This window comes from Electrophorus electricus, chromosome 8 (assembly GCF_041902795.1).
Source record: "Electrophorus electricus isolate QZ-2024a chromosome 8, ASM4190279v1, whole genome shotgun sequence".
Classification (NCBI taxonomy): Eukaryota; Metazoa; Chordata; class Actinopteri; order Gymnotiformes; family Gymnotidae; genus Electrophorus; species Electrophorus electricus.
In genome coordinates, this window is record NC_137504.1 from 2,277,797 (window position 1) to 2,300,000 (window position 22,204).

A 22,204-nucleotide genomic window follows, 5' to 3' on the forward strand; every position below is an offset into this window, starting at 1 on the left:
TCAAGTGCGAAGGCTGTTTTCCAGCCCAGGAGCTGTGCAGAGCATCGATAACTGGTCCTGAAATTGGTGGTCTGGGCTTTTCTTCTAGTGAGCTACAGTCTCTCTGCCCCGCGCCTTGCTTCCCTTTTCAAGTTTTGTGTATTTTCTGAGCAAATATACCCTTACTGTCTAGATAAAGTTTTTAAAATCAATTTTTCTCAGATACCTAAAAAGTTTTTGGTGCAGCTAACTAAAATCTTTTGTATATTTTACAGGAAAAATCTATAGGCACACAATGCAACAGAAGTCTTCTCCTTGTTGGCAGGATAGAGTTCTTGTTTGTGAAAGCAAACCAGTGATAATGAGCCCAGAATCAGTCCTGTGTGCAGACTCAAATATTTGGGACAGGTGTGAGAATGCGCTAAGAAACACAACTCCACAGTAGTGTGTAAAAGACACCTAGAGCAGGGACTCACACAGGTGGTGTGGATGTTGCCTTGGTGTGTGTTCTTGTGTATTCTGTATATAAAGCAAAGTGATGTTTGATTTGCTCCCTGGGAAGTGAAGCCATGACCTGGTGTGGCTTGTACTTGTTCAACTGCTCTAGCAGGAGAGCTGTAGGAGCAGCAAGTAGTAGCCATGTGGTGAAACAGGTGTGCTGAAATGCTAACACAACAAATTGAAATTATAGTGAATATCTTTTCACCAAGATCTGACTATTCCCTCCAACCCACTCCATTTTCTTATTCTCTCTCTCTCTCTCTCTCTCTCTCTCTCTCTCTCTCTCTCTCTCTCTCTCTCTCTCTCTCTCTCTCTCTCTCTCTCTCTCTCTCTCTCTCTCTCTCTCTCTCTCAGTCTGGAGCACCGTAACCTCGAGCTGGAGGCTGAGATGTTGAGGTTGCATGACGATCTGGAACAGGAGCGTAAGAAGTTCACCATGGTGGAGATAAAACTACGCAACGCAGAGCGTGCCAAGGACGACGCAGAGAAACGCAACGACATGCTACAGAAAGAAATGGAGCAGTTCTTCTCCACCTTTGGTGACCTGACCGCGGACCCTCGCCGGCCAGACAGAGCCAGTACCATCTGGATCCAGTGAGCGGGGGGAGAGGGGACTGGACTGTACCATCTCATAGTGAAAGGAGAGAGGAACGGTATGGAACCACTAACTGCATTGTATAGTATTTCAACTGTACCCATATGAGCCCATGTAAAATCAGCCCTGCTATGTTATGGAGGTGCTCTGACTCAAATGTGACTGAACTGGTCAGTGAGTGAAGCCCAATGAGCCAAATGTCTAAACTGGACCTGTAAAAAAAAATGGCTGTAATAAATTATACCAGTTGGATCTGATAAGAAAAGGAAACAGGGCTGTACCATCTGGATCAAATGAGAAGGGGGAACAGGAATGTACCATCTGGATCCAATGAGAAGGGGGAACAGGACTGTACCATCTGGATCCAATGAGAAGGGGGAACAGGACTGTACCATCTGGATCCAATGAGAAGGGGGAACAGGACTGTACCATCTGGATCAAATGAGAAGGGGGGAACAGGACTATACCTGTTGGATCCAGGAAGAGTGTTTAAAGTATTTTAAAAGGCAGTTTTATAAGGGAAGTTTGTATGTGAAGCATCTTGATTCCTTGAGTCAGTGGATAATGGGAGCATGTCGCATTAAGGGTTAATTTGTCCTCTAACAGACTCAAATGATGGGGAAAGGTGAAAGGTCTACAAAAGAACCAAGAATGTCACATCTCACTCTGTGATGCAACCAAACGAGTCCCTGTCCTTCGTTTCTCTGTATATAAAGCAATGTTTAACAATTATGAGGAAAAAATAATGTATGTATAAAATGCAAACTAAGATATTTTAATGTATTTCCAATATTTAAATGGAGAATTATCCATGTTTTGCATTTTGATTTTATACCAAGGCTTTACCTTGCACTTAGTGTTTTTTGTTGTTGTTGATGTTGTTGTTTGGTGGTGGTATGGTACTGAACCATGGATTGTGCAACTGATGTTGTTTATCCAAGACTCCATTCTCAGTTTAATGATAAACTCAAGCCCCATGACCAAACACAAAGAGACAGACCTGTAAATATGTGACGTAACTATAAACATGTTGCACCTTCTAGGCACCATGCCTGCACTCCTAAGCCCCAGATGCTTCCTGCTACATGCTGATTCGTCCTCGTCCTTTTCCTGCTAAGTGCTGATTCGCTTTTATCCACAACTTGATCTGAGCTCATTCGTCCTCGGCCACCGAGGCCAAACGCCCCAAGTGTAGAGATGAAGATGAATTTGTAAGGAGGAACAAAAAACCGTACACTCTGGTTTGCAGGGGCACTGAATCAGTTCCGAAGTGTTCGTGTCTCCTCAGGCGTCTCTTTCTTGTCTGAAGCTTGAGTCCATTCTCAGTGTTTTATTGAGTCTACTGTAAAATGCAAATTAAATTATGTGAATTAAATTTGATAGGGTTTTTTGTTTGTTTGTTTTAAAGTTTGTCTTTATTGTTGGTCTTGAGTGGGTTCAGGCATGAGGTGTTTCCAAGAAGGACGTAGAAAAATATTCCTTGCAAAAAGTAAAGACAACAGGTAACAAAATTAATGATTACTGCAGAATTAAATATTTAGATCACAAATATTCAGACAGTAAGTGCATGTGATCATCTTCCTTAGTTTAGTCAAATTGCTACCATTGTTTATTTTTATTTTTTTTTTAAATGGACAACTCGACATTTTCCAAATCTCATTAACTGGCAGTGTAAAATGCCCATAAAAGTGTGTGTGTAAGATGTTTTAAGTTTATACTTGATTGTATCTACCAGCAACAAGACTCTAGAATCATTGTAGACATTTTACTCACCTAGCCTCTACAATCATTACACACTTCCTACTTCGTTCTAGATCTTTCCACCACCACTCCAGAGTCTAGAAGCCAGTATGACCCTATGTCTAGAAGCCAGAGACTGTCTAGAAGCCAGTATGACCCTGGCTGATCCTCTTGACCCACGAACTCGTGAACCTTCACCCTGCTGAAGTGCATCAGCATTCATGCAGGTTCGTGAAATTCACCTGCCATGGTGAAATAAAACAGCAACTGTGTTCTAAAAAGGCAGTGATTACAGTGGTAGATTTAAGCAATATGAGGATCACTACTAGACTTGCATCGCAACTCAAGAAACATCACTCATGCCCACCGCCAGTTCTGATCATGTGAACGTTTCCCCATGACTGTTGTTACATGGCGATTTTCTTGAGTGATTCGCTCTCACACACAAAAAATTTGAGTGCTAGCAGCACTTTGATCTTTTTCAATGTTAGCACGAGCTTTGTGGGTATTCGGTATTTTGTCACATGACATTATACATGTTAAGCAAAAGTTATCTTGATTGAGTTCATTTTACTTTGTGTAGTTGGAGATGATCCTCTGCTTAGGGTACTGGAGCTCAGTAGGCCATACATGTTGTTTTCCTGTGCCCTGTTAACAGATGATGAGCTCCTGTTCAGACGCTAGTGCTACTGATGTGGGAGTGAAGAACCCACATTATAGTCCTCTTTTCAAAACGCACCCCTTCTCAGCCGCATGCTTCACAATTCCTAATGAAGACCTACTGTAAAAGAAGAGTTTTTTTTAATGAATATCCCAGCATGGTTTTGTGTCAACTACACGTTTGATATAAGAACTTTGTTCTCACTGATGTCAAGACGTTCTATACATCTGTGTGCTTGCTAGAAAAAAAAAAAGAAAAAATACCAATACAACTAATGTTATGAATAAATTCTGGACTGTAGTCTATTGTAGCATATCTAGATGTGCTATTTTGTGATTAACCTCTCACAACACCAGCTAGTTAAGCTAACCGTGAACGCTGTGGGCAATCATTAGCTTGCATGCTAACTCTCAAACACGATAACCCTGACATTACGCGCTGGACTTTTCTTCAGTTCTCCGGTGTCCTTGGCAGTCGGTGGAGAAGATTCTCTGTATGATAATCTAACTCCCCAACCTAATGTGCCATGACTCCTACAAACTTTGTCACATTATCACACACCCGAACCTCCTATATTTTCACCTTGTCAACTCTCGCGCCTGCTCATTGACTCATCCTAATGGTGAATGACAAACTAGAAGACCAATCAATAACACTCTTAAAAGAAATATACAAATGAAAAACTGTAAACAATTCCACCATTTATCTCTAAAACGAGAAGAAAGAAGAGAAAATAAATATATATATATATATATATATATATATATATATATATATATATATATATATATATATATATATATATATATATATATCCCTCCACTGGACTGAAGGGCCATGTGACCTTCTAACCAATGCTGGACTGAAAGGTCATGTGACCTTCTCACCAGTGCTGGACTGAAGGGTCATGTGACCTTCTCACCAGTGCTGGACTGCTAGGGAAGGGACGTTGTTCATGAGTCTGCGCAGAGTAAATACAGGAACTCATGGGGGCTCGTAGGTCGCCTTACTGGCCTGCACTGTAGGGGTCCAGTGTGCCAAAACTCTTCGGCAGTTAATGGGTTAAAGTAATCCAAAAGTAGCAGAAAGTAATCAGATTATGTTACAGATTATGATAATAATCCTTTGGATAAGGTTTCAGATCCATTTTCAATATGTAATCGGTAGCCTGCAACAGAGTACATTTTTCCTTGCAGCGAGAAATAGGTCTGAACGCAGGGAAGACAAATCTTTCCTGTGCGCAGACAGGTGAGTGGGTGATGCACGTGGCTGTCAAATCATTTGTTCTGGGGGCATATTTTGGGAGGTGGGTCTTAATGGTGTGCCACATGCAACCACAGGTGGATTTGGGCATGTGACCTGGCTTTGATGGCTATTGCAAATGTACTTTTACAAATGTAATACGGGGGAGAACTGGCCATCACAACGCCTGCACGGGGGCCCTTATATTAAAAAAAAAAACACCCACAGAACGACAAACGAGCCATTTCTCACTCCTTTCAGGGGCAAATAATAAGCTTAGCGCAGCCTGACAGCATCTGACTGGCCTGTGAACTCCCTTCCAAGGTGCAGATTACAGGAGGGAAGCAACCCAGGAATATTTTTACGCTCTGCTTGATCCGAAGAACGTGAGCCTCAGTGTGAGCTGGCTGAGTGGGTACATAACAGCATCCTTTTTCATGCAAGGGTGATCTTTTGTTCTTCATTCTATTGCTCGCGGGATTTTTAATAGGGAAGGACTCAAAAGACACTGGTGTCTGGAAGCGATGGAACTATTCAAAGGAAAATAGGCTGTGAAAAAAAGCCTCAGGGAAGGATTAAATGGTGGAGCAGGTGGGGGGTTTTTAGAAGTTGAAAGCCTGGTTTAAATTGATTTTGTTTTTTTAATATTTGTACAAAAGTTTAGTCAGACAAAAAACTCAAGACGGGCTATAGCCTGCTATTATAGTTAGTGAGAGCTACCCAAATTGCCAAGTGTGTGTGAGATTTATCTGGATAATAGACAGCACTGAGAAATGGGACAGTAGTCAGCTGGACACGGTGGGTGATTGTGGGGTAATGACGGAGTGACTTGGGGAAATGAGCTCACGTACAACTGAGGAAAACGTCTAGCTGGGACTGCTATTCCCTCATTTTACGGGTAATTAAGGAAGACATATTTGCATCGTAAACAGTCAAAATAAGCGATGAGAAAAGGAGATATAACTTAAAATAATTTGTTATAATTATTACGAAATTAGAATATATAATGTGTGATATTAATATATATTATACAGCAGTTAGTTCCGACCAGATAATTTGATTGGACGAAATTCCTATGTTCCATATACACATAATTATGCATGAATCACTCCTGCTTTATATGCGCGTGTCTTGTTAAATGGTAATTATATTAACGGTCGTAATATATCTTAGATCGTAACAAATCTTTGCAAAGCAAAGATGCACGTATTCCCACAAATAACATTTGAGTTAATTTATGAAGGGTCATCAGGAGAAGAATGAAGCTCACTAAAGAGTTACTGGAGATCAGGGAGAGAAGGACGTGAAGGAGCAGCATGCTGTCTGATCAAGCAGATAAGTCATAATCAGACATGCCACAGAAGTCAAGGAGCAGCGTGCTGTCTGATCAAGCAGGTAACTCATAATCAGACACCACAGAAATGAAAGAGCAGTGTGCTGTCTGATCAAGCAGGTAACTCATAATCAGACATGCCATAGAAGGGATGGAGCAGCGTGCTGTCTGATCAAGCAGGTAACTCATAATCAGACACGCCACAGAAGTGAAGGAGCAGCATGCTGTCTGATCAAGCAGGTAACTCATAATCAGACATGCCACAGAAGTGAAGGAGCAGCATGCTGTCTGATCAAGCAGGTAACTCAATCAGACACACCATAGAAATGAAAGAGCAGTGTGCTGTCTGATCAAGCAGGTAACTCATAATCAGACACGCCATAGAAGGGATGGAGCAGCGTGCTGACTGATCAAGCAGGTAACTCATAATCAGACACGCCACAGAAGTGATGAAGCAGCGTGCTGTCTGATCAAGCAGGTAGCTCAATCAGACAAGCCACAGAAGTGAAGGAGCAGCATGCTGTCTGATCAAGCAGGTAACTCATAATCAGACACACCATAAAAATGAAAGAGCAGTGTGCTGTCTGATCAAGCAGGTAACTCATAATCAGACACGCCATAGAAGGGATGGAGCAGCGTGCTGTCTGATCAAGCAGGTAGCTCAATCAGACACGCCACAGAACTGAAGGAGCAGTGTGCTGTCTGATCAAGCAGGTAACTCATAATCAGACACGCCACAGAAGGGAAGAAGCAGCGTGCTGTCTGACCAAGCAGGTAACTCATAATCAGACACGCCACAGAAGTGAAGGAGCAGCGTGCTGTCTGATCAAGCAGGTAACTCATAATCAGACACGCCACAGAAGTGAAGGAGCAGCATGCTGTCTGATCAAGCTGGTAACTCATAATCAGACACGCCACAGAAGTGAAGGAGCAGCGTGCTGTCTGATCAAGCTGGTAACTCATAATCAGACACGCCACAGAAGTGAAGGAGCAGCGTGCTGTCTGATCAAGCTGGTAACTCAATCAGACACGCCACAGAAGTGAAGGAGCAGCGTGCTGTCTGATCAAGCTGGTAACTCATAATCAGATATGCCACCAGAGCAACTCTGTCAGCACACTTATTCCAGTGCCTGCACAATAAATGAAAGCATGAATGCACATGGTATATACCAGCTAGCCTGCGGTAAATTAGCAAGCTAGTGTACAGGAAAATGTGTTGCTTGGCAACAGTCCAGTCCCCGTCCTTTTTCGGAACTATTTATGTCAAATAAATTAAGCAAATACGTAATATTCAGTTGTTGGTAGTACTGTTAACTAATAAATGGTGCTTGTAGATATGTTATATAAAAGCAATATCACATTCGAGGTCGCACTCTTACACTGAATATGAGCATGACTGTGATATTCTTTGGCACTGCGACATGCTGTCATACCAACAGCACTCCTTCTTGATTGATATTGTTTAAATATTAATGCAGTATGTGACTGTTAGTTCTCTCCACAACGCCGCAGACCGAATGTATGGGCATGCCAAAAGAATACAACTATTTGCCAACAAAAGTGCCAAAAGGCTACTCCTATTGACCGAAAATAGCTGTCAGTTACACAATGAGACAAAAAAGGTTATCGACGTGCCAGACTCGCACTGTTTGAAAAATTACAACGCTTTATCCCGGTGTAGCAGTCTACTACTGAGGGAACTCTACATGTGTGTGTATAGAGAGAGAGAATTTAGCTCACTGAGACTTTCCTTACACACCTGGTTATTGGACACTGATGAGTTACTAATGAAGGATGAGAAATGATTCAGCATTTATAGAAACATTCATCTGTATGTTGACTGTTAGAGACTGAAAAGTTGATTGTAGTAGGACCAAGGCTTTGACACTGAGACACTTCTGTCAGATACCACAAAAATGAGACAATGCATTTCCAAGGTCAAAAGAATTGTTTATTTTCAACCACATACATATATTTATTTTTACACAGAGAGTACCTTTAAAATGTCAAGTGCCATGTTGTTGCTTTTTTGTTGTTTTTTCCTCGTGTGTTTATATATTACTTAATCTTAACAGGAAACTGGAGCAGAGGATGGCAAAGTGCCACCTCAACTCACAAAGCACTGTGGAGAGACCCAGACAGTGTCTGTCTTACAAACCTTCCGATCTATACAGAGTGGCTCACTAATGAGAGAGAGAGAGAGAGAGAATTAAAAACACAGTTTTCAAAACAAAACCCGGTAAGGGATCTGGTCAGTTGGATGTAACATCACCGTGAGGGTTTCTGTGTGCACAACCGCACCTTTAGTTAAGCACTCCAACCTCCCAACTGCACTGAAATTGCTGGGTGTCACACTGTGGTGATTGAAACGCTGAAGAATCACAAAGACAAAAGGAACAGAATGATGTTCTGCTCATTACTGGTGCTGTTTGTCTCCACATTTTGGTTTGTACACGGTGGCAGCTTGTGGTGTTGTGTCATCTGTCAATGTAAACAGAGACCGTTCTTGAGTCTCAAAACAACCACGAAAGGCGGAAACGGAATCTGTTTTAGGCAGTTTCCTTAGCTCACAATCACTGTGTTTATCATTGCTGCAGCTTTGTATTAATATAGAAACAAGGCTTTTTATCTTGGATCTGTTCAGGCTGAGTAGATTTGACAAAATTCATCACCCAGAAACAGATTTTTCTCTTATTTCGGATCTAGTTTTATACAAACGTACCAATTGAAAATTAACATGAGTTTTGTTTAGACATCAAATCACATATTGAAAGCCACTTTGCTTAGTTTCCTGCTCACAGACAATAACCCTCACAATTACGAGATCTAACTGTACAGTACACCACTGACAAGTAACATCGTCTATATGGTTTTCTGTCAGTGCTCTCAGGAAACAAAAGCAGAGAACGATGTTTGTAAAGGTACAAAGCTTGTCACTAGGGCAGTACTTTAGGGCTGTGTTTCTCAACCCTGGATCTGGAGGACATACGCCCTGCACATGGCAGACTTTTCCCCAACAACATGTGCAGGGCAGGAGTGCACCGTAACCAGGGCCCAGAAATTCTGACGTGTGGTTCTGCAGTTCTAACCCCTTGTCATCACTTCCCAAGCAAAAGCAGGTACCGTGTGGTCAGATAGCAAGACCTTGGATGTGCACGTACATTGGTTGTGTCTGTAAGAGAGCTGGACTCTCACTGTCTGCCTGTTTTTCACTGTGACGGGTTTATCACAAGAGCAACACTTGCTCAGCATAGAGCTTTAAATACAGAAGCTCTGAACACATTAAATATTACATTTATATCGTCATGGATGCTGAAAAGTTTTCTTTTTCTTTTTTTTTCTTTTTTTTGGAAGTCATTAGCTGATAACAGACCAAAGCAGCATAGAGAGGAAGTTTTTAAAAAGCTAATAAAATAAAAATAAAATCAATTCAAATAAAGAACACATTGCTTGACATTCATTGAAAATAACCACATAGTCTGAGCATTCAGTTCAGGAGCCGTTTTGTGTAGACAAAAAGCCCGTGTTTCTTATCCTGAGTTATGAAATGATATTAAAGCTGACTGCACAACACTGTAATGCTGGCAATTGGCTTCTGAATGTTCCCATAAAAGAACTGATAAGTCAACTGGACCAGTTTGACTGGGAGAGAGCTTTCTAGAGACTTTCCAACAATGACCGTCTTTCCCAGTATCCCAGTGGTGTTAGGTCTGTGGGCATCTTTTGGAGTATTTTTGGGTTTGTGTGTTCAGCCAACATATATTTCCATCCATAGCAGTATTAAAGAGGAAGAAATGTTACTGTTAACTATGAATTATTAGTGTTTAAAAATTCTACCTCCATGGCCTGTATAGGACAGCTGGAGCTGTGGCACCATTTTGAAGGTAGAGATTTTGAAGAGACAATGAATTTGCAAAATCAACCCTGTTTCTGACCCATCAGTTACTAAGACATGGGTCATTTTGACAATATCCTGTATAAAATGCATGATTCCACATCACATGTTTCTTTCTAATCTAATGAATCACGTTTAATACACAACAGAACCATTTACAAGTAGTTTTCAATTCTAACAATTGAAATACAAAAGCTACTATGGTTTTTTTGTTTGTGTGTGTGTGTGTGTGTGTGTGTGTGTGTGTGTTCACCACCCTGTTGTAAAAGTGTGTACATCCACTTTATATTGCCAGTCTGACCATGCCTGAGACCTGTTTCAGAAACCCTCACAGTGCAGTGACGTTCACACCTTGGTGTGTTGTTTCAGAGTGAGAGGTGAACAGAGGTGAAACGCTTCACCTGCAAGTCAACTTCAGTATTGCAGATTCTCAAGTAGGTTTTTTTTTCTTTTTGCATTTTTACAGTACAACAAAAATAAATACAACTGTATCTGTAATTGTTCATTAAAAAAAACAAAACAAAGTTTTTTAATTTGATGCTGTTGAAGACTGGCATAGAACAGATGTCTCACATGTGGACTATTATTTCCAGTACATGACTGAAATCTGATCAAAATGGAATTGACTGTGAGGACAGAATAGTAGACAAATTACTTTTCATTGAGCCCTATAAACTGCTTCTTTTCTTTTAGACTTCAGAATTAACAATGGCACATTTTCTACATGTACATTGCAAAAAATAAAAAACAATTAATTAAAAAAACCCATCTGGTGACTACATTCCTGAAGGAGGTACCAGGTGTACCCTGGGTTCTGTACCAGGGTCAGTATCATTTTATTTAAAAACGCAGTTCCCAATCAGAATGCATGTCAGTCCATGAGTGTGATTAAATATTAAAAATAAAACCACGAGTATGGAATATTACGATTAGAATAACAATAAATAATAATTAGTAGGTCTGAGAAAGTTTGACACAGAAATGGCCCCGATTATTGTATCTTAACAATCTGTATAAACAATCAAAATAAAATCTGTATTTCATTCCTTTATTAAAATGATTTGGTACACAGATCAAATCAGACAAATACAGATACAAAACCATACAACTTAAATATTATATCATCCATTTTTACTGTGTACTTCATAGCATTTTAACATTTACCGGAGGGTTATCATTAGTGTATGACTGACAAACACCAGCCACGTGATTAAAGGTTGAGGGTTAATGTACACCACATTGTTTATAACTGGTGGGGGATTGTTCTTTTTTTGTAGGAGGGGAATAAGACATGGCGCCGACATCTAGTGACTATGCCATACTGAGACGGCGAGGGAAAAGACCCATAAAACAGACACCGCCAACGTACTCCAGCGCTAGCTGAACTACAGCCATAAAACAGACAGAGTTGCTGCCTCGGCAACCACACCCTGGCAACCACACCTGAACTCTACGTCTTCGTTGCAGTCTTTCCTGCTATTGACTTTTTTTCCTGTGAAGAGGAGGAAACCGCCCCATTTTAAAGGCACTACCCGAATTCATGCTCCAGCCTAGGAAATAAATACGATCGTGAAATAAACTTCCACTCAGAATGTGTTCCTCTCTCTCATGTTTCTCGTTTATAGGTAGTAAGTAAATCTGGATTCCTTTCAGACAAAATAAAATGACAAAAAAAAAAAAAAACCCAAGGTGGATTGAAGTGCATGGCTATGAAATGGCGAGCAGGTAGTCAAGCCAACGGAGGTGCTCATAAGCTCGACAGAGAAGAGGTCACGACCTTCAACACAACATTCCCTGACTCACACACACGCTGGCAACAGACACGTTTACCCAAACACACACACACCAGAAAGACGACCCTTGCGGTCAGAGGACGTGGATGCATGGCATGACACGCAAGGTGGCCCCCAAGACAAGAAGATGGCTACTGTTCCAGACCTCAGTGTCCACCGGCCCACGTTGGCCCCTGCAGATCTCAATAAAACACCATGAAAGCACCTCATTATGCCACAGCACCGGCACAAGGGCCCAGGGGGTGTGGAGGGAGCCAGAGATGGAGCAGGATGGAGGTGTATGGAGCGCTAACCCCCCCCCCCCCAAATGGCTTCCTGCAGAACACACACACACACACACACACACACAAACCACTTCACCTGCAGAAACCCCTACATTCACCTCGCTGCTTCCAGTAAATTAATTTACTTACATGGTATACAAAGATCTTCTATATTGGGTTATAATAAGTTTAGTCACATGTTTGTTTTTCTGTCTCTGGACATGCAGGACTACAGGCAAGGGTAACTAAAGGTCAAAGGTCAAGGGTAACTAAAGGTCAAAGCGGTTATGTGGCAAAGGCGCGCAACAAAACGCCCAATACTGGCCATCTGCCCCATTCAAGAATGCCTTGTAGCTGTACAGAATTACATATGTACAAAAGATAGGGAGCGACAGTTGCATCTGACTCCACCCCAGCCCTCAACCCCGACCCCCACGACACACAAACACGTCATCTATTCAGACCCCCTGCAGGTCAGGAGGTCAAGAGATCGAAAGGTTGAAGGCCAAGTGACACCAGCGGGTTGCGGGGGGGGGGGACATAGTCCACCTTGCCACATCGAGAGAAAGCATACAGCTTGCAAGGTGCTGGCGAGGGAGCAGGTAGTGGACGCGTCTGTCCAAGCACTACAGCGGTTCTCTTCTTTTACAAATGACATATGGAGAAGATACAAAGCAAAGCGGCTAGTGAGAGTTTCATAACTGCGTATCAGTGCGTCTGGAGAGCTTGAATCTCGTTCCTTTTTTGTTTCCTTTGAATGACAATGCAGGCTTTTTGCGGTTACCCATAATTCATATATAACGTGAAATTATACTTCAGATTTGTAGAGCGTCTCATTTTTTATATATATATATATATATATATATATATATATATATATATATATATTTATATATTTATTAAGCATTACAATATTTTATATTTCACTTTTTTTTTTCGCAGAGTATTGGACTTGTATTCGCGTTTGAGTTTTCCGTTGGCGGGGTCTGATCACCTTCTGAAGAACACAGGGTTACGCAGGCAGGCCGCTAGTCACCTGCAGCAGCCCAGGGTCCCGGCCGAGGTCTCCAGGCTGCTGTCCGTGTCGGAGGCCAGGGTCTGGTCGGTGGACATAGAAGAGATGTCGTTGACAGAGGAGGATGGGGGGAGGCTCTCGCTGCTGTTCACGGCTGCACCTGTGCTACGGGGAAGCAGCAGGGGGAAACGGTTACAACAAAAAGAGAGATGGGGTGAGAGACAGATGAGAGAGAGAGAGAGAGAGAGAGAGAGAGAGTGAGTCTTGGCTTCGTTAGACAGAGGGAACAGAACCCAGGGTGACTGCAGCCAACAGAAGGGTCACGTTACTCACGTTCTCTCAGAGCTCTGCACTGACTGATGTCCTTCAGGCCCACACACACCTGATTTGGCTCCGCCCTCTAATTACTGTCAAACCCAAATTAAAATCAGACCTGAATTTGGCTCCGCCCTCTATTTAGCTCTGCCCCAAATTATCAAACCCACATCTGGTTCAACTCAGCCCTTAATTACTGAACCCAATTTCAGTTTGCACCAGGTTGAACTCACTACCTAATTATCAGATACAAATTCAAAAGTCAAATCTGATTTCCACATCCCGTAACGAATCTCCTACCCTGAGAGTCCAGTGTGTCATAACGAGCTAAATACCCAACTGTGCAGTGCTTTGGCTCTGCAGGCTGAAATGTGAGTAACGCTCAACCAGAGGACTGTGAACTATTGTAAGAGTGACGCGTTCAAGAATGGAATCCGTGGTGTAGTTCACTCGCAACACAGGGATGTGTGACAACTCAGCTGTCATCTCTCAGGAGTTGGCACTCAGGGCCATTGCCCATCGTATGTCCATCCATACACACACACACACACACACACATACTCTTGGAGAATGATCATTTTGTGCAAAGCTTCACTGCACTAAACAAATTAACAGGAAGCTTTTAAAGTAGTGTGAAGCATTTTAAATGCATGTGGCTCTCAGGACTTTAGGTGGGAAATACTGGTTAAAATTTAACACCTGAACAGGAGGATACCCAACTGTGCAGGAGGAAAATGGGCACACCAGCTGGAGCTGCCAAAGGGTTGATGAGTCATAAATAAATTGCAGTACTGCAGTCAACCACTAGATGGCACTAGATGCGCTACAAGAACGATCTCAGATGCGATGCGTCCCGCATGTATGTTCTTGTAGCAGCACAAACTTCCGGTTCTGATTATAATAAAAGCAGCTGCAAAATAATGAATTTTGACCAAGAATTTTAACAACCTGACTGGGCTATGCTTCTGTGCAGGACCGGGCTTCTGTGCAGTGTGTGTCTCTTTTTGGTGGTAACCCCTGCACTGCCTGCTGAGCCTCCATCTGGGTGGGGGACGAGGAGTGGTCCCAGTGGGTGGCTGTCCGTGGGCTTTAATGTCTCATGCTCACTCTTTGTCTGGAAATAAAAACCCTCACCTCACCTGCTGCGAGACTCGAGGTAAGGGTAACTAAAGGTCAAAGTGATGATGTGGCAGGAGTGTGTGAAGTGAAACACACACACACACACACACATATACATATTCAGTGCTGCCTGCTGTCCCAGCCAATGGAACAACGGAATACACTTGTATCACACACATTTGATGCATACAGCATACATACAGCTATATAAAAGCCTATCTATGTAGCACAGTCTATATACTGGACAACTGAGATCCACACACACACACACATTTTACCAAAAGGTAAAAGCAATATGGAAATATTAGCACACACCATAACAGGAACAAAACGCTCCACCTCCTCTTCCTACCCACCACGCACACGCTAAGCCCTGTCAGAAAACACCGTGTCACGCATGTCACATGCATATGGTCAGTGAAGGGGCGTGTCTCAGCGAGCCTCAGAATCGCTGACGAGCAGAAGCAACGTAGCCTCCAGTAAAAGCCAAAATGGATAAATATATGTAAAAACAGAGCAGGGAGAATCATGGGAGGTATTGACTTTTAGCTCCAACTTTGAGTAAGCACTTTCCAGAGCACCACACACACACCCACACACACACACACACACACACACACACACACACACACACACAGCTGCAGTGTCTCCAGCACTGACATAAAACATGCTTACAAAGATCTGCTGCTCTCTAAAGACCCTTTTGGTTTGACAACGTCATCCGCGGGCACTGCGATAATGTGAAACATCATGAACCAATGTTGTGCTTTTAAATAAGGGCCAGCTCAGTGACAAAGATCAACCCTACAGTCTTAGTCTTGTCTCACAGTTTCAACCCCACATGGGATTTGCTATTCATGAAACAATCTCATATGGGATAGATATTATAAGTCAAACTGTGTTACAGTTTCACACACACGCGCGTACACACACACACTGCAGTGAAATACTGCTACAGTTCAGCTCTTGAACTGCACTGCGTATACTCTTCTCAGCACCAGCGCTATCCATCTGCCTAATTACACAGAGAGAGAGAAAGAGGGAGTTGGGGAGAGAAAGATAAGGAGCGAAGGAGAGGAGAAGAGGGGGGACAAGAATTGAGGAAGACAGGAAGCCAACGAGACAGAGGGAAAGAACCGTGCAGGCTGACATAGTGAGCCACCACTCAACGCTGCTGTGTAAAGCACAGGTTTGCCCAAATGGTTTCAGCCTCCCTGTCTGGTGGGAATCCCGAGACTACAGCAGTAGGTAGATTGGCTTTCTGATGCTGAAACCTGAGACACCGAGTCTCAGCCCTGCAACGCTGCAGAACGTCGGGACAGCAGCCATGGGATTACACGTCACTGAACACTGCCCTCTGCAGGACGCTCTGGGAAAAACAGCCTGTTCCTGCAGAAAAGTCACTGATGAAGACAGGTTATGTCACAGCATTGCATCAAAAATGGCTCATGTTGAAAAAATAAAAACACGCAAAATTTCATCCAAGACCACTGCCAAAGACTGAATCGTGCAATCTGAGTGTAACAATATTTTGAAAGTGGATAGACCATGGATTCCATACTTAAGCAATATAGACACACACACACACACACACACACACACACACACACACACACACATATAGCAGAATATAGTTGGCTGCAGTTCAGAGGACAAATAATATCCCTAGACCAAACCCACAGGGAAGACTGAATGCCATTTATAAAATATCACCAATGTCATCTTGTAGAAGATAATAATGACCATTAAAGAAAGGATACTTACAACATGGAATATTAAACAACACAGCCTGGTTTCCCAGATGCAGAAATTAACATAGCCTCGGACTAAACATAGCCTAAGACTAAACATGGCCTAAGACTAAACATAGCCTAAGACTAAACATGGCCTTTCTGGCCAATCTCATCACCAGCTGGATTCAGGAGGGGCTACATGTCATCTGTGTCTGAGAAGCCAGCCCTGCATAGTCAGGAAATGAAGAGTGTGTTCTGTTTGTGTGATAGAGAGTAGATGGCAGGCACTGACGGACGGACGGACGGACGAGGCGGCGTGATGGGCTGAGCAGGAGGGGGAGGGGCCTGGGCGGGGGGAGGGGCCTGAGAGCAGAGTGGGCGGGGAGAAGGTCACTTACAGAGAGCTCAGGCTATGCAGTGAGAATACCTGAAGGAGAGGGCTGTCCCTTCACCACTCCGTTCTTCGTCCTCTCCTCGAAGTTCATCACCTCTTTATAGATCAGCTCTGGGAGTCCAGGCAGGACGAGGGAAAGACACAGGACCAAGGAGACAGGGGTGAAGGGAGGAGCGAAACGGAGGGATGGAGAAACGCAGGGAGGGAGGGAAAGAGAGCAAGAGAAAAACTGATTAAGAAGGGTATTGAGGAAAGAAAACAAAAATCCATTTCAGCCTTACAGCCCAAGTCCCTGGTGCAATCAACTGCAGGACACTTATTTCATTGGAAATGTTCGGATATGAGCAGAGCATGGGACTGTTCTGTAGAGTCCCCGTCTGCCACAGCGCAGGACAATGCATGGACCCCATTACAGGACAGGACAGGCGCAAAGGAAATCCCATTACATCAGCTTTACACAATGTTTTTAAAGGTGTTTTAAAAAATATCTTTCCAGGGAACCTACATGTACACATGCTGGCAGAAACATTTCTATACCTCTGAGCGACCAAAGGTTACTGATGTTCTTCAAATGGTCTTCTGTCAAATCATTTAAAAAGGCATCTAGGAAAATGTTGCAGCAGGGTACACTAGCTCAACCGTGCACAACCGTGCACAACCGTGCTCATGATGTCCCTTTCACCTCAAAACCACTTCTCATATCCCACTGCCAGTATATATATTTTTAAATATTTAAAAAAAACATTTTTTAAAATATATCAAAACATAATCTTGACAAACAATACATTAAATATAAAACATTTAATTTAATTTGCATGCAGAGTCCAGTATGTGAGAAATATGGTTTTAGGCGATTTGCATTTGTTGGATGCTATGGTCAGATTTTTAGAAATGAGAGATACAGCCTATTTGGTCTCGAATTTGATGACTGTGATACTGAAATCCCAGTGAGATTAACCTAATCTCTAAAATATTATGTGCATGCAGGATTAAAGTAATCTCAAAGAGATTAAGGCTTTACCTTTCCATTCATCAATGGAGTGTTCTCTCTCATCCAGCTGCTTGTCATAGATCTGTGGAGGAGGCTGAACAGAGAAAAGAAGAGACAGATTAGGAGCTGGCACATTCGGAATGTACAGATTAGGGGTGGGCATATTCGGAATAGACAGATTAGGGGTAGGCACAATTTGAATAGACAGATAAGAGGGTGGACACCTTTTCCTCAGTATGTAAATATATTTACTGTGTGCAAAATGTATCTGCTTATCTTTCAGAAAGCAGATTAAATTAGCATTTCATTACTTGTTTAATTAAAATTAAAGTCAACATGAGGTATATACACTGCCAGGCCAAAAAAAAAAAAAGGTCACCACCTAGATTTAACTAAGCAAATAGGTAAGAGCCTCCCATTGGATAATTACTGCATGAGTGATTATGTTTCAGATGGCAACAAGTTATTTAACCCTAACTGATGCAGTGAGTAGCTTCTCGTTTCTTAAACAACCATGTCGAAAGACATATCCTGTGGTCGTGGAAAAGATGTTAATCTGTTTCAGAAGCGTTAAATTATTGGCATGCATCAAGCAGAGAAAACATCTAAGGATATTGTTGAAACTATTAAAATCGGGTTAAGAACTGTCCAACGCATTATTAAAAAGTGGAAGGACAGTGGGGAAACATCATCTTCGAGGAAGGAATGTGGTCAGAAAAAAAACCTTGAATGATTGTGATCAGCGATCACTTAAACGAGTGGTGAAATCAAATCGTAGAAAAATAACGGTAGAACTCAGGGATATGTTTAATAGTGAAAGTAAGAGCATTTCCACAAGCACAATGCAAAGGGAACTCAAGGGATTGGGACTAAACAGCTGTGTAGCCTTAAGAAAACCACTTGTCAGTGAAGCTAACCGGCAAAAACGGCTTCAATTTGCTAGGGAGCATAAAGATTGGACTCTGGAGCAATGGAAGAAGGTCATGTGGTCTGATGAGTCCAGATTTACCCTGTTCCAGAGTGATGGGCGCATCAGGGTAAGAAGAGTGGCTGAAGTGATGCACCCATCATGCCTAGTGCCTACAGTACAAGCCTGTGGCGGCAGTGCTATGATCTGGGGTTGCTGCAGTTGGTCAGGTCTAGGTTCAGCAACGTTATGTGCCCAAAGAATGAGGTCAGCTGACTACCTGAATATACTGAATGACCAGGTTATTCCATCAATGGATTTTTTCTTCCCTGATGGCACGGGCATATTCCAAGATGACAATGCCAGGATTCATTGGGCTCAAATTGTGAAAGAGTGGTTCAGGGAGCATGAGACATCATTTTCACACGTGGACTGGCCACCACAGAATCCAGACCTGAACCCCATTGAGAATCTTTGGGATGTGCTGGAGAAGACACAGTGCAAAGCACAGTGGTCCAAAGCACAGTGGTCCAAATCTCCCATCATCAATACAAGATCTTGGAGAAAAATTAATGCAACTCTGGACAGATAAATGTTGTAACATTGCAGAAGCTTGTGGAAATGATGCAACAATGAAACGACAGCGAATGCATGCCGTAATCAAAGCTAAAGGTGGTCCAACGAAATATTAGAGTGTGACCTTTCTTTGGCCAGGCAATGTGTGAATACAAATAGGACACACACATATATATATATATATATATATAATGTGCATGTATGTCCAGGGTTGGTTAGTGCTCTGTCCTGCCCTTGAGGTCCGTCTTGTCCCCTACACCTGGTGCAGTCCCCCAGGGGCTGTGGTTTCTGATTGAGAGTACACTGCTGCTTCTCACCAGGTGTGTGAGTGTGTTAAAAACAAAAAAAAGTGGTATTTGTAAAGTGAGTTTGAGAAAGGCGCTATATAAACGCAACTAATGATAATGTATCCAAAATCTGTATTACATTAGACAGCCATGAGTTTCATGGTAGTTTGATACTGTGAGATTATCAGAGGTAAGAATATGTTTTTTACAACTACAGCAGAGGGAAACTCCAACATCTCGCAGGATTCTTGTTCCAACACACCTGATTCAATTTAGCAGCTAATTATCAAACCTTTCTCAAGCCCAACATAGTATTTAAGAGCGTAGTGTTTAAGAGCGTGGTGTTTAAGACCCCAAACGTGTGGAGAGCTGTCCTCCACAGCGGCACAGAAACCTATCCGTTCACACTACAGTCTGCACCAGAGTGCAGCACTACACGCTGCTGAAGTAGTGAGCACGGTACCATTCATTTCACCACCTTTTTGTACTGATCCCACATTCTCCAACAGACATCAACATTCCTTAAAGTTGGACTGGCCTCCTGTTTTGCTGACATCCATGCTGGTTCATTTGGCTTTTAAAATTCATTTTCTGGAATATTCTAAAGCCAACTGCTGATGTTATAATGTTGGTCTTTGTTGGGGAATGTTGGTGGTGTTAGGGAATGGTGGTGTTTGTTGGGCAAGGTTGGTAGCTGGTGGAGAATGTTGGTGGTGTTAGGGAATGTTGGTGTTTGTTGGGGAATGTTGGTGGTTGGTGAAGAATATTGGTGGTGTTAGGGAATGATGGTGTTTGGGAATAGTGGTGTTTGTTGGGCAATGTTGGTAGCTGGTGGAGAATGTTGGTGTTGTCAGGGAATGTTGTTGGTTGGTGGAGAATGGTGGTGGTGGTGTTGGGGAATGGTTGTGTTTGTTGGGGAATGTTGGTGGTTTTTGGAGAATGGTGGTGTTATGGAATGTTGGTGTTTGTTGGGGAATGTTGGTGGTTGGTGGAGAATCTTGGTGGTTGGTGGAGAATGGTGGTGCTGTTAGGGAATGGTGTTGCTTGTTGGGAAATGGTGGTGGTGTTAGGGAATGGTAGTGGTGTTAGGGAATGTTGGTTGTTGGTGGAGAATGTTGGTGGTGTTTGGGAATTTTGGTGGTGTTATGGAATGCTGGTGTTTGTTGGGGAATGCTGGTGGTTGGTGGAGAATGTTGATGGTGTTGGGGAATGTTGGTGGTGTTAGGGAATGGTGGTGTTTGTTGGACAATGTTGGTAGCTGGTGGAGAATGTTGGGGTGTTAAGGAATGTTGTTGGTTGGTGGAGAATGGTGGTGGTGTGAGGGAATGGTGGTGTTTGTTGGGGATTGTTGTTGGTTTGTGGAGAATGTTGGTGGTGTTAGGGAATGTTGGTGTTTGTTGGGGAATGTTGGTGGTTGGTGGAGAATGTTGCTGGTGTTAGGGAATGGTGTTTGTTGGGGAATATTGGTGGTGTTAGGGAATGGTGGTGTTTGTTGGGGAATGTTGGTGGTTGGTGGAGGATGTTGGTGGTGTTAGGGAATGGTGGTGTTTGTTGGGGAATGTTGGTGGTGTTGGGGAATGTTGGTGGTGTTGGGGAATTTTAGTGGTTGGTGGAGAATGTTGGTGGTGTTAGGGAATGGTGGTGCTTGTTGGGGAGAGTTTGTGTTTGATAGAGAATGTTGGTATTTGTTGGGGAATGTTGGATATAAAGTTCACAATATTAGAGAGAGAGAGGGGGGGAGGAGAATAGAGAGAGAGAGGAGAGAGAGATAAAGGCCCTACATGAATCAATTTGATTACCTAAATCAGTTTACCCTTTGTGACTCCAGTTCAACTGCGTTTGGCAAATACCAACTGACCTAAATTCTAGAAATTGTTGGGCATTCAACTCCCAGTGCACCAGCAGTGTCGTGCACATTCAGGCTGTCTGGCACCAACAACCACAACACGGTACTTCCATCTCATTTTTCCCCATTTGGATGCTTGATTCTGATGTTTGAGAACATTATCTGAGGCTCTTGGTCCAGGTTTGCAGGACTGGCTGATCAGAGTGTATATTCAACAAATGTGTGTGTTGTATTGCACTGCATTGATAAGCTAATTGATCTTTTTAGTTTAATTGTTGAAATGGGTTTTGTTCAGACTAATGTTAATTAGCATTGTAAGAAGAGTACTGGTGGAAGCAGAACCACATGGTGCACTTCTGCTGTGGCTCACCTGATAGAGCAGGCAGGTCTAAGTGCTGACACCACAAAGCTTGAGGGTTTGATTCCCAAGGAGCAAATGTGCTATCACATTAATAAACATGTATGCTGCTCTGGATACAAATGTGTGTCGAGCATTTAAAAAAGGCAATTAACTGTAAAACATCTGAGTTATAGCTGTGACACACCTGTGTTACTCTGGACAAAAGAAACATGCAAAGAGGGGAAAAAAAGCTTTCAGTGCAATATACTGTAGTATCGAATGAGCAGACTAGAAGTCCTGCATGTTGGATCCCAGAGTTCCCTTACACTGAACCAGGGGCCTGGCTAGGGACCGCCAGGCTGCAGCCAGCACCCTGCAGCCAGTCCAGGCTTCTGCTCCTCTACAACTCCCAGCACACCTGTGTCAGGTGCTCAAGGACACTGCCCTGCTCATTATACTGCTTAGGCCTGACAGGGCAGGACCACAGCAAAAATGTGGACTGGATCATGCGTGTAGAGGACAGGACTAGTGACCCTTGGCTTTAGACAGTGATTCTCCACCTGGTTTTAACAAAAAATCCATATTTTGGCTCTGTCTCGACTCCTTGGAAACCTGTAGGAGGTATTTAGTTTTTTCTTATTGGCTTGGTTCTGGTGTGTTTGGTGTTGAGACAGACCTA

The 22,204-nt window shown here is 42.9% G+C and overlaps 2 protein-coding genes across 19 annotated transcripts in view; one reads left to right on the forward strand and one right to left on the reverse strand.

The window, feature by feature from the left end:
* Window positions 1-2,469, forward strand: part of arhgap24 (Rho GTPase activating protein 24) — a 102,422-nt gene extending 99,953 nt beyond the window's left edge. For 9 of the 12 annotated variants that reach the window (XM_035526712.2, XM_035526711.2, XM_035526713.2 and 6 more), the window contains one exon: window positions 835-2,469. In XM_035526712.2, the coding sequence (XP_035382605.1) occupies window positions 835-1,078 (244 nt within the window). In that variant the 3' untranslated portion in view covers window positions 1,079-2,469. The other 3 variants (XM_081719445.1, XM_081719446.1, XM_081719447.1) reach the window with 3 other exon arrangements.
* A 5,511-nt stretch (window positions 2,470-7,980) lies between these two features.
* The window catches only part of mapk10 (mitogen-activated protein kinase 10), a 49,148-nt gene continuing 34,924 nt past the window's right edge, over window positions 7,981-22,204 (reverse strand). For 4 of the 7 annotated variants that reach the window (XM_035527069.2, XM_035527068.2, XM_081718619.1 and 1 more), the window contains 3 exons: window positions 17,600-17,663; window positions 16,612-16,689; window positions 7,981-13,177 (listed from right to left, as the gene is read on the reverse strand). In XM_035527069.2, the coding sequence (XP_035382962.2) occupies window positions 13,035-13,177; window positions 16,612-16,689; window positions 17,600-17,663 (285 nt within the window). In that variant the 3' untranslated portion in view covers window positions 7,981-13,034. Of the gene's footprint in view, window positions 13,183-16,582; window positions 16,690-17,599; window positions 17,664-22,204 lie in introns of all 7 variants that reach the window. The other 3 variants (XM_081718622.1, XM_081718620.1, XM_081718621.1) reach the window with 3 other exon arrangements.